This window comes from Petromyzon marinus, chromosome 18, assembly GCF_048934315.1.
Source record: "Petromyzon marinus isolate PM22_M1 ecotype Great Lakes invasive population chromosome 18, UKy_Petmar_22M1.pri1.0, whole genome shotgun sequence".
Lineage (NCBI taxonomy): Eukaryota > Metazoa > Chordata > Hyperoartia > Petromyzontiformes > Petromyzontidae > Petromyzon > Petromyzon marinus.
In genome coordinates this window covers 2,231,037-2,245,153 of record NC_133684.1, presented here as the reverse complement: position 1 = coordinate 2,245,153, position 14,117 = coordinate 2,231,037, and the positions used below count along the sequence as shown (strand labels likewise).

At 46.1% G+C, this 14,117-nt stretch overlaps 1 protein-coding gene across 3 annotated transcripts in view; it reads right to left on the bottom strand.

Annotated features, from left to right (window-relative positions):
• Positions 1-387: 387 nt before the first annotated feature.
• The window catches only part of LOC103091784 (mineralocorticoid receptor), a 131,980-nt gene continuing 118,250 nt past the window's right edge, over positions 388-14,117 (bottom strand). The window contains exons 8-9 of one of the 3 annotated variants that reach the window (XM_076067781.1): positions 12,490-12,637; positions 388-3,572 (exon numbers count right to left, since the gene is read on the bottom strand). In XM_076067781.1, the coding sequence (XP_075923896.1) occupies positions 3,511-3,572; positions 12,490-12,637 (210 nt within the window). In that variant the 3' untranslated portion in view covers positions 388-3,510. Of the gene's footprint in view, positions 12,638-14,117 lie in introns of all 3 variants that reach the window. The other 2 variants (XM_076067782.1, XM_032956467.2) reach the window with 2 other exon arrangements.

The following is a 14,117-nucleotide window of genomic DNA, read 5'->3' as shown; positions in this document are numbered from 1 at the left end:
ATGAAAAGACGGGAGTTTTGCGGATTAAAAATTAAAAATACACGTGTAAACTTGGACGCCGTCACTACGCACGTTGAACTTATTTCGCACCGTACATCGCCAACCGTGCTTATCGGAGTTGCGCGACTGGTGTTGTAAAATCTAGGATGAGATCATTTGTTGTTTCGAGAGCAGTTGGGGTTAATAAATTAGGTTTTAAATATCCATCCTGACAGCTGGTCTTCTCGCATTTTGGTGATAATTATAGCGATAATTAAATGAAGAAAAAATAACTTTGAAGCAGAATCAAAAGCCAACATTGTTTCTGAACACAAAACACGCGCACACGCATAGCAGGGAAAATATATATATACATTAAAAATAAACCAACAAAGAGAAATTCAACAATTAGAAGTTTTGACAAATAGTTTACTGTATGCAGGCACAAAACAGCAGCTTGACAGAGTTGCTGTTTATGAGCAACACAAATAACCCCTCCGTTAATAAACACGAGACAAAGGCGAACAATAAACACAGGACACTATTACTGAGACATCCAAAGCATATCGAACACAATAAATCCATCTCAGAACGATGCGTTAAGAGCCTTGGAATTGTTTTTTTTCTTGAAAGGCAAGACTCAAATTTACGCAAAGGTGCATAAACTTGGTTCGGTTTGCATACCACAGTTAAACGCAAAACGCCGTTGAGGTTCTGGGTCGGGGTTAGAGGTGGCAGCGGATTAGAAGTCGGATGCTGTTATCGGACCGCCCAAACATCTCGTCCTCCCCATTCTCAGTTTGGAATCTCCCTCATCGATTGGAACGTCCTCGGCCGGCAGAGCATGCGGCATGCAGATTTGAGCCATTCCATGTGGGCGCACGGGGGGGGGGGGGGGGGGGGATGGAGGATTATTTTCCCCACGATAGTTGGACAGCCAGGGTTAGGCCAACGTGAGCATGAGGGCAGGCGAGCATGCAGCGAGTGTTGGTGTGGGCTAGCCCGGGGGAAGATTTTACACGAGTCGAAGTGCTTGCTGAATGACGATCACATCTTAGCGCCAAACGTGGCACGCTTTTGCGAAGAGCGACCAAATGAACGGCGGATAGAACTGTTGTTACGTGATAGTCCGTAGGTGTTGTAACAAACATCAGATGGGTAAGAATACCGAAAGACTTTCAAATGAAGTTCACAAATGCCCTCCAACAAATGTAATGCTTTGGCAATAAATGCATAAAGCTTCACCGTGATAAGTGTTTAAATAAGTCGCACGTGTCTTTTTAATTATTTTCTTAAGAGCTTTATGAAGATGACAGAAGACAAGTAGCAAACACTTAAAATTTATACCAGAAACCAAAAAAATGCCGATTTCCATTTTTTTAACCAAAAATAAATGCTTTACATAGAAGATTTAAAATATATATAGACAATCTCATTCACAGACAGAAAATACAAGTGTTGCGTATTTTCTCGAAGTCCTACTTTACACACATTCCTCGTTTCATAATCATTCCTATCGCTAGAAATTAAGCGACAACGTCGTACCTTTGTAAGCAATGAGTACTACTTAGTTCGCGAACAAAGTATCTCCCAATACCTGCTAACCTTTGAGTGTCACAGTTGTAAAGGTACTGCTATACAGGAATAATACATTCAGGCACCAGTCTCTGGGCAACTAAGTTGCCTTTAAAAGACAGAGCAGCAAGTACGATTCGGCCTCATCTTTGTAGTGTTGTCTCCAAGTATGCATGGGCTCTCTCTGAGCACTCCAGTTTCCTCCCACACATCACAAATAAAAACACTCAAAAGTTAACTTGGCCAAACCTCCCAGAATTCGGATGAAACAAAAACTCTTGAAGACTGGTGGAGGATTTCCACGGGTAAACATTTGAAATGTATGTTCTATTATTATCTATTATTATCTATTATTATTATATACAGCGACTTTATATGTACTTTATGTTTGTAATCACACTCAAGGGGGGCGGGGGGGGCAACATTTTAAGGGGCTCAGCCACATTTTTTAAGTTTGTGGCGTCCTCTATGCAAACATTTTTCTGGTGGTTATTAGTTACAGCATGGTGCCACAGATAATTGGAATCACGGTGAAAATGGCTGTAAATAAGTGCAGTTCTACTGCACTGTCATTATCTAAAATCTACAAAACTTCTGGCTACTGATCTCAGTATTGTACCAAGTCTACTGTTTGCGCACTACTGTGCACTTGAAGGCTCCTGTCATCAGCCCACTCGGCATTTATGCCACCTTGCTGAAGGGAGAAAAAAACGACACAAAAATACCATGACTTTGTCCAACACGTGTTATGGGTGCCTCTTAAGACATAAATGAGATTTTGGGGGGTGTCCGACAACCCGCGACAGACCCCCAGTGGCTGAGTTCCAGCACAGGTGCTATCTTCATTCCAAAGCGCACAAGAGTGCCCCTTGAGAGGCAAAGTAAACAACACAGTGGCCTACATCGGCTTGTGCTGTTGTGGAACATTTATCCTAACCAGACCACTGTTCATAACAGAGTTCACCCTCCAAGCCACACTGAGCAGATTTTACATCTTGTACCCATGAACTTTTCCGGGGACTGTGTGTGTGTGTGCGCACGCACGCGGTTTGAAGTGAAGCCATCTCGTTTTCTCAGTACCCTTCACCCCCTTGTGAGTGTGATCACTCCGTCCGTTACACTGGGGGTGGTGTGAATCAGGTAATGCAAGGTGACCGCGTGTCTTGAGTGACCTTCCCCAAAAAAACACCTAGCTGTCACGACTCTCACTCGGGGTCGTGAAGGGGCCTTAAAAAAATTGCACTCGTCTGAAACACTGAATAAAAAACACACAGGAGCCCGCACACACACACACACAGCAGAAGAGTCTCTCCCGTGTATGGTCGATACCTTTCGGAAGGGGATCGCATTTACAACGTTTGGAAAAGCCCGCAGGATACCAACGACACGAAAGGTACATCGGCAATATACAGCAAAGAGTACTAAACAGTCCACGAGCTGAAACACTGTACTGTGGGATAATGTGCACCCTGTGTATGTGCGTGTATATATATACTGAATAAGTGCTAATTTACCTTCGCGAATGAACAATGATGTAATATGATTGCTTTCAATTATTATACAAATGCATGCTAATGAGAGCAGATTAAACCTCGGCTCTGTACATTCATCGGCAGAGTGCACACACACACACGCACACAAATACCGCATAGGCCATATACACTTGCTTGATAAGAGCGAGGCACTGGGCAGGGAAAGGGCTCCCCGGGGTGGGGGTACTAGCAGCAAGCGCGATGCGCTGGAGACGGCGACACCACCACCATCGCCGGCGTCGACCATCGCAGGGCTCAAAAGAGAAAAAACGACCGCGGCCGTTTGCCACTTCCCACGTCAAAAGGTCCAGGGGATGCGGGGCGACGATTCCGGTGACAGCAGTGATACAAAAGAAATGCCCTCGTGTGGCAACGAAAATAATAAAAAAAAACAAAGTTGGAACACCTTGCTCCTATGACTGCCTCAAGAGAGGCTGCGGTGATGCATGGGGTTTCGGGTCGGTGGCATCCACTGAGCGTCTTGACCTGGGCGAGGGGGGATGAGAGGCATACGATTTTAGAATGTGAATATCCCCTTTATAGATCGGATATTGGACTACATCTTCGAGCTTGTTAAAAAAAAAAATTCTAGCAGGTCAACTCAACTTGTCCACTTAAGCGTTTAATGTCCGGCTGCTATGGCCCATAAAACATTAAAATGCCTCCCGGCAGCAAATGGTGAGGGAGGGGAGGGCCGGGCCCTCCCCACCCCCCTCAAGTGGAGTCTGCATTGCGGAGGAGCTAACGCCTCGAAGCATTTGGCCAGCATGAATGTATATTCTTTGCTCACTCTTCAATTCGTGCCAGGGACCACATTAAACACTGTGGGCTCCACTAAATGAAACAGAGAGGAGAAAAATACATACTTTGTTGTCATTTTGACAGATAGAAATTATTTGTCACGCTGGGTTTTTTTTACATTTCATATGAACACAAAACTTCTCGTTTTTACTTGGCAGCAGATGAACATTAGACGATGTTTTTTGACAGCAAAACAAAACCCTCGAGTATTAAGTATTTGGTGCAGGCAATTGGGGCATTCAACCCTTTGCAGAAAATGTTTTACAGCTGTGTGAAAAGTCACAGAGAGGGATTAACCTTTTAAGCTGAAATATCCGACAAAGCCAAACAATTTTTTTTCCACCGTGTCTGAAATGCAAACATTTTAATAAATTATGAAGCCCGGCCAACCAACACCTATGCCAGCCGGAAATTTTTTTTATCTGGGCTGCAACCCTCAGAAAATCCTGCCAAACACCACAAGCATTGCACCCATTGCCCAAATCGGGTCTGTAACGTTTTGATCAAAGTCTCATATCGTTTTTTTAAGACTTACAAGACTTCAAAGTTGTATCATCATTGTTTACACTTACAAAGCGAAAAGAGGGAAACTCAAAACACTCGAGGAACGAAAGAAAACGAGCGAAGTGACCGAAGACACGAGGCCAAAATCAAACATCCAAAAATGTTAAGCCATCAAATTGATAGGGTCACACACGTGTCCTTAGATGCTAATACCTTCAGGAAAGGCACCTCAACAACAACATATGGGTGCATTCCAAACCCACATTGAAGGTCACGATCTTTTTAATATCTGCAGTGGAGAAACTCCAGATTACTGCATGTTGGTGCGACTGTTGTTTTCGACACCTAATTCACACATTTTGTACTGACAAATAAAAACCGCAACACCATCATCATCATCACGCAGTTTGTCAAGACAGGGGACCTGGCTGTGATGGTGAAATGGTGTGCAGCCACCGACCATAATAATTGTGGGCGCTGTGGAAGAAAACTGGCAGATGAACCGGCTGTACCGGACAACTGCGTAGGTTCTCGCTAATGTGCTGTGCGGCTCTCCAATGCGTTTTCAGGTTGTGCCATACGTTGTTGTGCCATGCGTTGTTGTGCATGTCTGACGTTTTGCTCCAGGCTTCCAGCTCCGCACTCTGGGATCATCTCCGCTTCCTGAAGAAGCTTCGATTACGTGGAGCAAGGCGCAGGACATCGTTCCGGACAACATGTGGCGTAACCTGATAGACACGCGCTACAACCTTGGAGAAGGTGCACAGGGCCAAAGTTCCGCGGGAGAGCTTAATTCCGCGCTCTCAAAATCTTTTACCGAAATCCACCGCTTCGCCGCAGCGGCGCAGAGATGGCGTGATCGATGGCCTGTGTACTGCTTCATAAGTAACCGTTGCGTTAAATACTAACGGAGTGGAATTACGTAATAAATCCCGGTTTACGTCCAACAGCTGTCCCATTCCATAAAGGAGCCATGTGTAATCAGCGACTGTGGAGAAGGCTGTAAAGATTCATTTGAATAGACGCCTTGTTTTATTGCCAGCATTGAGCGCCACCAAAATTGATGCCCCTGCTCCTGGCCTGGGTATGGCTCGGCACAGGTGAACAATAAAAAGCAAAGGCACAACTGAGGCTGCACTTAAACCACGGAGAGGAATGGACAATGGTGATGTCAGTTGGGCTCTATATTTGCAGTCGTATTTCTTATAACTTGCCGAATAAATTAAGGGAATACAATTTATATATTTAAAAAATATATATTTGAAAAGATATGTAAAAAAAAACACTTGACGACAATCATTAACTAGCATCATCATCACCTGATGATACTAGTTGTAATTACTGGTGAAAGGTCCTACTCAAATTTTAAATTCAATGGATTTATTCTCCAACACACCGGTGTGCTGTACTAGTAACGAATTGGCACGTTCTGTTTAGGTGACAAACCTTACTGTCTGTGTCGGGTGGTGGCAGGTTTAACGAAACATTTATATGTACGCGATCAAACCCAAAAAAAAACCCCTCTATTATGGATAATATTGGTTGCGAAAGCTTACGTGTTAAACTGACTATAAATTACCATGGAATACATCTAAAAAAAAACTTTCCCCCGGAAACAATGTTACCATTAGCACCAATTCCTCTGGCGATTTCATACGTGCCCTGACTTGTGTGTGCAGCAGTGAGCCTTGATTTTTATCGCGAAAGGGACTCGACTGCATACTGTAATTATTAAGATAATTTATTTAATAAGTCGCAAAAGTGCTTTTAGTCGATGTTGCTATGCCTTTCTAGATCATGTATGATAACAACCACTGGTATATTGGAAAAAGAAACACTCCTAAAAGGCAAAAAATGAAACAAAAATATCCCATTAATTACATGATCTTAAAATGCGTCCAAATTCAGATTAACGTAACGTCACCTGTTAATTTTACGAGCAAAAATTAATTGGCAAAATAAAAAGAAGTGAAAGGAATGAGATGGAGACTGGATGCTCAGAAGAGAAGATCAAGGAACGGCACGAGTCACTTCGTTGAGTTTTCCACAGCAGACGCACGGCACACCGCGTTAACCTTGGTGTCTCAGGTACCTTAGTGCTGCATTCTGCCCTCCACTTAGTTAAGCGCGTCAGGTATTGATGAAGTCTTTCGACCAGACACAAAATCAATAACGCTATCCGACTCTCAGTTCAGTGGTAAACAAAACCAGATTCACCTAGCGTAATAAACCACCGGCTCAAAAAGCGGAGGGAGCACGCCGAAGCATACCGGCCAGGTGCTTGGACCAGGCTTGCCGGCTCAGCACGTTTACCCCACGGTACCGGAATGACCCGACTCCCAGTGAGCTTGGAAGACAGGCCTGGGAGTTCACGACCACATTTTTTTTTATCATAACCAAGTCGCGGCGTCACGGGGTCAACACAAACTGAATATTCGCGCGCTCTGCGATGTCACCTGTTCAATTCAGATTCCAGTCGTATTTGTGCAAAAAATGCTTGGTGGAAAATTACAAAAGTAACAATTTTTATTTCTATTTAGAATAGTCTAACGTACAGTGAGGGAAAAAAGTATTTCATCCCCTGCTGATTTTGTACGTTTGCCCACTGACAAAGAAATGATCAGTCTATAATTTTAATGGTAGGTTTATTTGAACAGTGAGAGACAGAATAACAACAAAATCTAGAAAAACGCATGTCAAAAATGTTATAAATTGATTTGCATTTTAATGAGGGAAATAAGTATTTTGACCCCCTCTCAATCAGAAAGATTTCTGGCTCCCAGGTGTCTTTAATACAGGTAATGAGCTGAGATTAGGAACACACTCTTAAAGGGAGTGATCCTAATCTCAGCTTATTACCTGTATAAAAGACACCTGTCCACAGAAGCAATCAATCAATCAGATTCCAAACTCTCCACCATGGCAAAGACCAAAGAGCTATCCAAGGATGTCAGGGAAAAGATTGTAGACCTACACAAGGCTGGAATGGGCTACAAGACCATTGCCAAGCAGCTTGGTGAGAAGGTGACAACAATTGGTGCGATTATTCAAAAATGGAAGAAACACAAAATAACTGTCAATCTCCCTCGGCCTGGGGCTCCATGCAAGATCTCACCTCGTGGAGTTGCAATGATGATGAGAACGGTGAGGAATCAGCCCAGAACTACACGGGAGGATTTTGTCAATGATCTCAAGGCAGCTGGGACCATAGTCACCAAGAGAACAATTGGTAACACACTACGCCGTGAAGGACTGAAATCCTGCAGCGCCCGCAAGGTCCCCCTGCTCAAGAAAGCACATATACATGCCCGTCTGAAGTTTGCCAATGAACATCTGAATGATTCAGAGGACAACTGGGTGAAAGTGTTGTGGTCAGATGAGACCAAAATGGAGCTCTTTGGCATCAACTCAACTCGCCGTGTTTGGAGGAGGAGGAACGCTGCCTATGACTCCAATGACACCATCCCCACCGTCAAACATGAAGGTGGAAACATTATGCTTTGGGGGTGTTTTTCTGCTAAGCGGGCAGGACAACTTCACCGCATCAAAGGGACGATGGACGGGGCCATGTACCGTCAAATCTTGGGTGAGAACCTCCTTCCCTCAGCCAGGGCATTGAAAATGGGTCGTGGATGGGTATTCCAGCATGACAATGACCCAAAACACACGGCCAAGGCAACAAAGGAGTGGCTCAAGAAGAAGCACATTAAGGTCCTGGAGTGGCCTAGCCAGTCTCCAGACCTTAATCCCACAGAACATCTGTGGAGGGAGCTGAAGGTTCGAGTTGCCAAACGTCAGCCTCGAAACCTTAATGACTTGGAGAAGATCTGCAAAGAGGAGTGGGACAAAATCCGTCCTGAGATGTGTGCAAACCTGGTGGCCAACTACAAGAAACGTCTGACCTCTGTGATTGCCAACAAGGGTTTTGCCACCAAGTACTAAGTCATGTTTTGCAGAGGGGTCAAATACTTATTTCCCTCATTAAAATGCAAATCAATTTATAACATTTTTGACATGCGTTTTTCTGGATTTTATTGTTGCTATTCTGTCTCTCACTGTTCAAATGAACCTACCATTAAAATTATAGACTGATCATTTCTTTGTCAGTGGGCAAATGTACAAAATCAGCAGGGGATCAAATACTTTTTTCCCTCACTGTAACCCATGCCTGCTTTTCACAAAGTGCATTTTTTCTAGATCGCTCCTCGACCTTTGCGATAGCCATGGAGCGGTAGCGAGGGGCCGAGCCTACGGAGCCGAATGGCTCACGGAGAACTGGGATGGGAACCCGTGCCGTGCAGCTCGTCCTGCACCAGAACTGGAGCCATGCAGTGCCCGGACGAAGCAAGTTTCCCCACACTGAGCCCACACTTTACAACAGCACAACCCAGCGATGAACGCCGACTCCGCAATGGGTCAATGGACAGCATCTCCGATTAACACGGTTGGCTACGTATGGCGCGAAAGAAGTTCAACATAAACACATTAACTGTACCACTGTGTCAGGGCAAGGCGGTGTGGTGGCTGTGGGAGGATGGTGGACACTGGCTGTGGAACGGGACAATCGTTGAGCGGGTTAAGTGCCCCAGGAATGGCACAGGAACAACAGCACGGCGCTGATACATGTCTGGTGCATGTCTGATACATGTCCCGACGCGTCATGAGCCATGAGAACCCATGAGCTCAGCCTCCCCAAACACTTTACCTAACTACTTTCCACGGCTACACGCAAGGTAAATCACTGTCATAGTCGTCAGCCACGTTCTATCCACTGTTGCATTAAAGGCCTCTACGTGTTCATCTTCTTGATTCTTTCGGTAAAGTCGTGCAGAAGGGAAATAATAAAATAATACAAATAAAACATAATTAAATAAAATTCTCACGACGTTTCAGCCATTAACACAAGCAGCCGTCCTCAGGTGAAGAAACAGAACTGTCGGAAAGACAGTGCTCCACCTGAAGACGGCTACTTGTGTTGTGGCCGAAACGTCGTGATAATTTTATTTTATTATGTTTAATTTTTATTATTTTACTATTTCCCTTCTACGTGGCTTTACCGAAAGAACCAAGAAGATGAATCCCTGCAGTCACGAAAGCTTTAAATCAAAAGCCTCCACGTGTGTTCGCAACTCCCCTTGGTCCCGTGATGCCACAATCCTTCACACTCCGGCACATGAGCTAACCTCATTGCTCTCGCCTCACGGTGGTTGGTCTCCCTCTCGGGCAAGACCCCTACCGTGGCGAACATTCCATCACCAGTCTCGACCACCCACAATCGTCCCTTCTAGTGACGTGTCCTGCCAATCCTGATGACTCTTTTTGACAGTCTGTTCCTCTGCATAGTTCCCAACATGCATCTCTCCATGCATCCTTGCTCACTTTTCGGCTCCTGTCCCAGTTACTTTGTCCGTGTTTCTGATCACAGCAGGTGATATAAACATATTTAATAGTTTCCTCTTTATGATAAAATTCAATAATCCATATGCACTCCCAACCTGCTCTCATTCCCCCTTGTTATTTCATAATTTATAACGTCGATAATTTTACCTGGATATGGATATTTTCTTGCATTTTCCAGTCGTGTTTCTCCAACAATTATTTTATTTTGTTTCGGCAAATTTGTTGTCTGTGAATTTAGTTTCGTTAATTTTTACCTGGAGCACAACTTCTCTTATTTTAAGTTCTTCAATAATTTCCTCGAGTTCATTGAGTTCTTAACTTACAAAACAAAGATAAGTGAAGTTTTGATTTAAAGCTTTCGTGACTGCAGTAATTCATATTCTTAGCTCTTTCGGTAAAGTCACGTTGAAGGGAAACAATAAAATAATAAAAAATATATAAAACAATAAAAATTCTCACAACGTTTCGACCATAACGCAAACGGTCATCATCAGGTGTTATGGTCGAAACGTCGTGAGAATTTTTATTGTTTAATATATATTTTATTATTTTATTGTTTCCCTTCAACGTGACTTTACCGAAAGAGCTAAGAATATGAATATAAGTGAAGTTCTTCCAACAACGAATGGGAGTATGGAAGGGTGAAAAGGTTTAATAACTAGTAAATCACAAAGAGTAGCCCTTAGAATGCAAGACAGCCAGGGGCAGAGCCACAGGGGGGGCTGGGGGGGGCTCAGCCCCCCCTGAAATTTTGGGAAAGTCGGTAATCGGGATAACCGGATATCCGGCTGCTGCAAAATGCAGGCTGCCACCTTGTGCTGCCCTGCAGGCTGCCACCTTGTGTGCTGCCCTGCAGGCTGCCACCTCGTGTGCTGCCCTGCAGGCTGTCACCTCGTGTGCTGCCCTGCAGGCTGCCACCTTGTGTGCTGCCCTGCAGGCTGTCACCTCGTGTGCAGCCCTGCAGGCTGCCACCTAGTGTGCTGCCCTGCAGGCTGCCACCTTGTGTGTTGCCCTGCAGGCTGCCACCTTGTGTGCTGCCACCTTGTGTGCTGCCACCTCGTGTGCTGCCCTGCAGGCTGCCACCTTGTGCTACTCTGCAGGCTGCCACCTCGTGTGCTGCCCTGCAGGCTGCTTGAGCGGCAGCCTTTCGAACTTATTAGCCACATCAGCGGCTCCGACCTATTAATAAACTCCGCGTTCAAATCCAATACATTTGTTTTATACATTTGTGGCGCCCATTGGAAAACATTCACTGGATATCTCAGAATATTGAAGTCAGCCCTCCCCAAAGTCAAAATCCTGGCTCTGCCCCTGATGACAGCACTGCAGTAGACAACAGATACAATCGTGAAACCAATGGAGGAAATCAATGCAGATCTTCAAAGGCAAATAAACATATTTCTACTAGTGATCACGTAAAAAAAGACAATATGCCTTGCTTTTGTTTTATATGAAAATGCATTTAAGCAATTGTAAACTGATAAGTCACCCAAAGCCCGAAAATCCAAAGCCTTACTAATATATATAGAACTTAATGAACCCATTTGTAGAGATGGATCAGATATGGCGAGATTGCGTGAAGAAAGCGACACAACACAAAGCAGAAGAGGAGTGAATAGAAGAGAATCTCACACCAAGAAAATTCACGACGACATTAGGAGACATTTTCTGAGAGTTAAACTGGAGAAGATATTATCTATCTCAGAATTTGCTGACAACATAGCCATGATCACATGCAATGCAAGGTGATATGTAAGGCTTTTCCAAACTAATATCCATTATTGTAATTTCACAAAAGGTACACGGCTACGCGAGGGACTGCACCAAGGACGAATCCGGTTACAACGGTGACCCCGTGACATCGCGACCGGCTCCGAGAACAACCGCGTGAAAACCCGCGGCCTTCGCTTATGCACAGTGGGGGGGGGAGGGGGAATGGGGGTCGCTTAACGCCGGGCCGGCTGGACGAAGCTACCAAGGGGAATCGCAAGGCTGAGCCCCGAATGGCCCACTTTTGTGATCCAAGCTGCCTCGTTCCCCGGCGGTCACAGAAACGCGGCAACGCGAGACGCGGCAAACGGACGAAAGCGTTGCGTCGACAGCAGCCGCGGAAGGCGGGACCGTTCTGGGAGGGGAAGGTGACCCACAGCGAGCGTTTTTTCTCTAGGATGGCGTTGTCCAGCAAAACATTGACAGCTCAAGGGGACACCTGAAGGAGGATTGGCTATGGAGGCCGTCGAGGGGTAACCGTAAGGGGTGACGTCAGCGGGGCTGGCTGCGAGATGTGGCTTCTGGAGGCGGCCGCAGTGGGCCAATGGCGCAGGCGTGGCTACAGGAAAGCAGTTGTATAAGGTAAAAAAAAAGTAAGAGTTTTGTGTGGGATCGTTGAGGCAGAGCTGTCTGGTGTCAACCAGAGCTGCTGTGCTAGTGCACTGGGCAACCACAACCCCGCCACCGTAAGCCAGTTCAGGAACCGGGCCACACACACTCCGCCCACGTAAAATATCATTTGTAATCGGGCGGAAAAAAAAAAAAACTCAAAGTGTGTGGCGGTCCAATTCCAAGGTCGCCCTTAAGGGGCAAGCGTCTGGTTACGTGTTGGCCCCGTCGGAGCCCCGCTCGTTGGGCAAGACGACGACGACGACGACGACGGCGGCGGCGCAACGGGGGCAGCCCACGTGCCGTCACACTCGCTTGCCATGGAAGAGCAGCGGCTTGGCCATGCCGGCGAGCACGCGGGGCAGCTGGGCGTTGATCATCTCCGACATCATCTCGGGGAACTCCACGGACAGCGTCTGCGACTGCACGAAGGTGTGGAAGCAGAACTGCAGCATGCCGCCCACCAGCTGGGGACAAAGACGAAGATACCCTGTATAGCCTTGACGGACTGTTGGGGCAAGTGCTGTTAGCGAGCACTGGCTAGGAACCAACACGCGAGCGCGCACAAGCCAGACGCGCGCACATAGCAAACACGCGCGCACATGAATACACAATCCAGACACGCATAAACAAAAACGGTGCACACAAAGCAAACACACAAAGACAAACACGCGCATACACACCATACGTGCGTACGCACACGCACAAATCAAACACGTGCAAAAGGCAAACCTGCGCACACACACAAACCAAACACGGACGTATAGACACGCATCAAACAACAGATGGATGCACACGCGCAAGACCCAAACATGCACATTTACACACATGTCAAAAATGTACGCGCACACACACACACGCGCTAAACACGCACACGCATGCAAAACACGCGCCAAATATGCACACCCGTATTGTCCACACACAGACCACACACGTATGTTGGGAATACACCTACAATTCGGAGTTTACATCGAATCTCAACAATGCAGCTGCATCTCAAGATGATGTACAGAAAGTAGGACAGACGCATCACGAGGGACCGCCAAACACAAGGAGATGCACGCATCTATCGATGCGTTTATATTCGAGGGGTTGATATTCGAGGGGTTGATATTCGAGGGGTTGATATTCGAGGGGTTGATATTCGAGGGGTTGATATTCGAGGGGTTGATATTCGAGGCACAGGCAGTAGGGAAGGTCTGGAGGCTTTACGTGAACCAGGGGCAGGGAGTCGGCAGCACAGATGGCCAGGTGGAGGGAGTTCCAGACTACATGGGCAGCAGCAGAGAAGGAGTGACCTCCCGCTGACTGGAGGATTTGGCGGAAAGCCTCGGTCGTCGAGTGCGTGGGGAGGAGGAGAAGAGTGAGTTGAGAGCAGAGGAGGGGGAGAGATGTCAAAGGGAAAGTCCATGGTGGATGTTGAAGATGGTGAGGACAAGCTTGAATTTCAATCGGAATTGGATGATGAGCCAGTGGAGGACTCTGAGGGTTTGCGGGCGTTGTGGTCTCGTTGACAGGAGCGGGTCACGAGGTTCCGGTGGGATTCTGGATGTTCGTGATTGAATGCCAATCTGCGCAAGCGTGGGGGAAAATTTCGCAATCGATATCGCTTATGAGAAACTCTCATTTTGCCAACCATAATAGTCGATCAAGTGATTTAATGGGTTCAAGAGCACAAAATGTTCAAAGTTGACACTAAGATAACTTTTTATACAATAAAATCATGTTAGCATGACATACAAATAATGCGTTTCCTCACGAAAACCCTTAATGAGTCTCCCAGCCTCATGTTCTGGAATGACCATTCAGTGCTCCGCCAATTCCTTAAGAAGTCATTTTGCAAATATGAGGAAAGTGGTTACAGCCAGAGACAAGCCACGTGTGCAGACTGCACCTACTCCTCCGGGAAGCTCAGGTGTGTGAGCGCCTGTGTCACTACACGAGGGA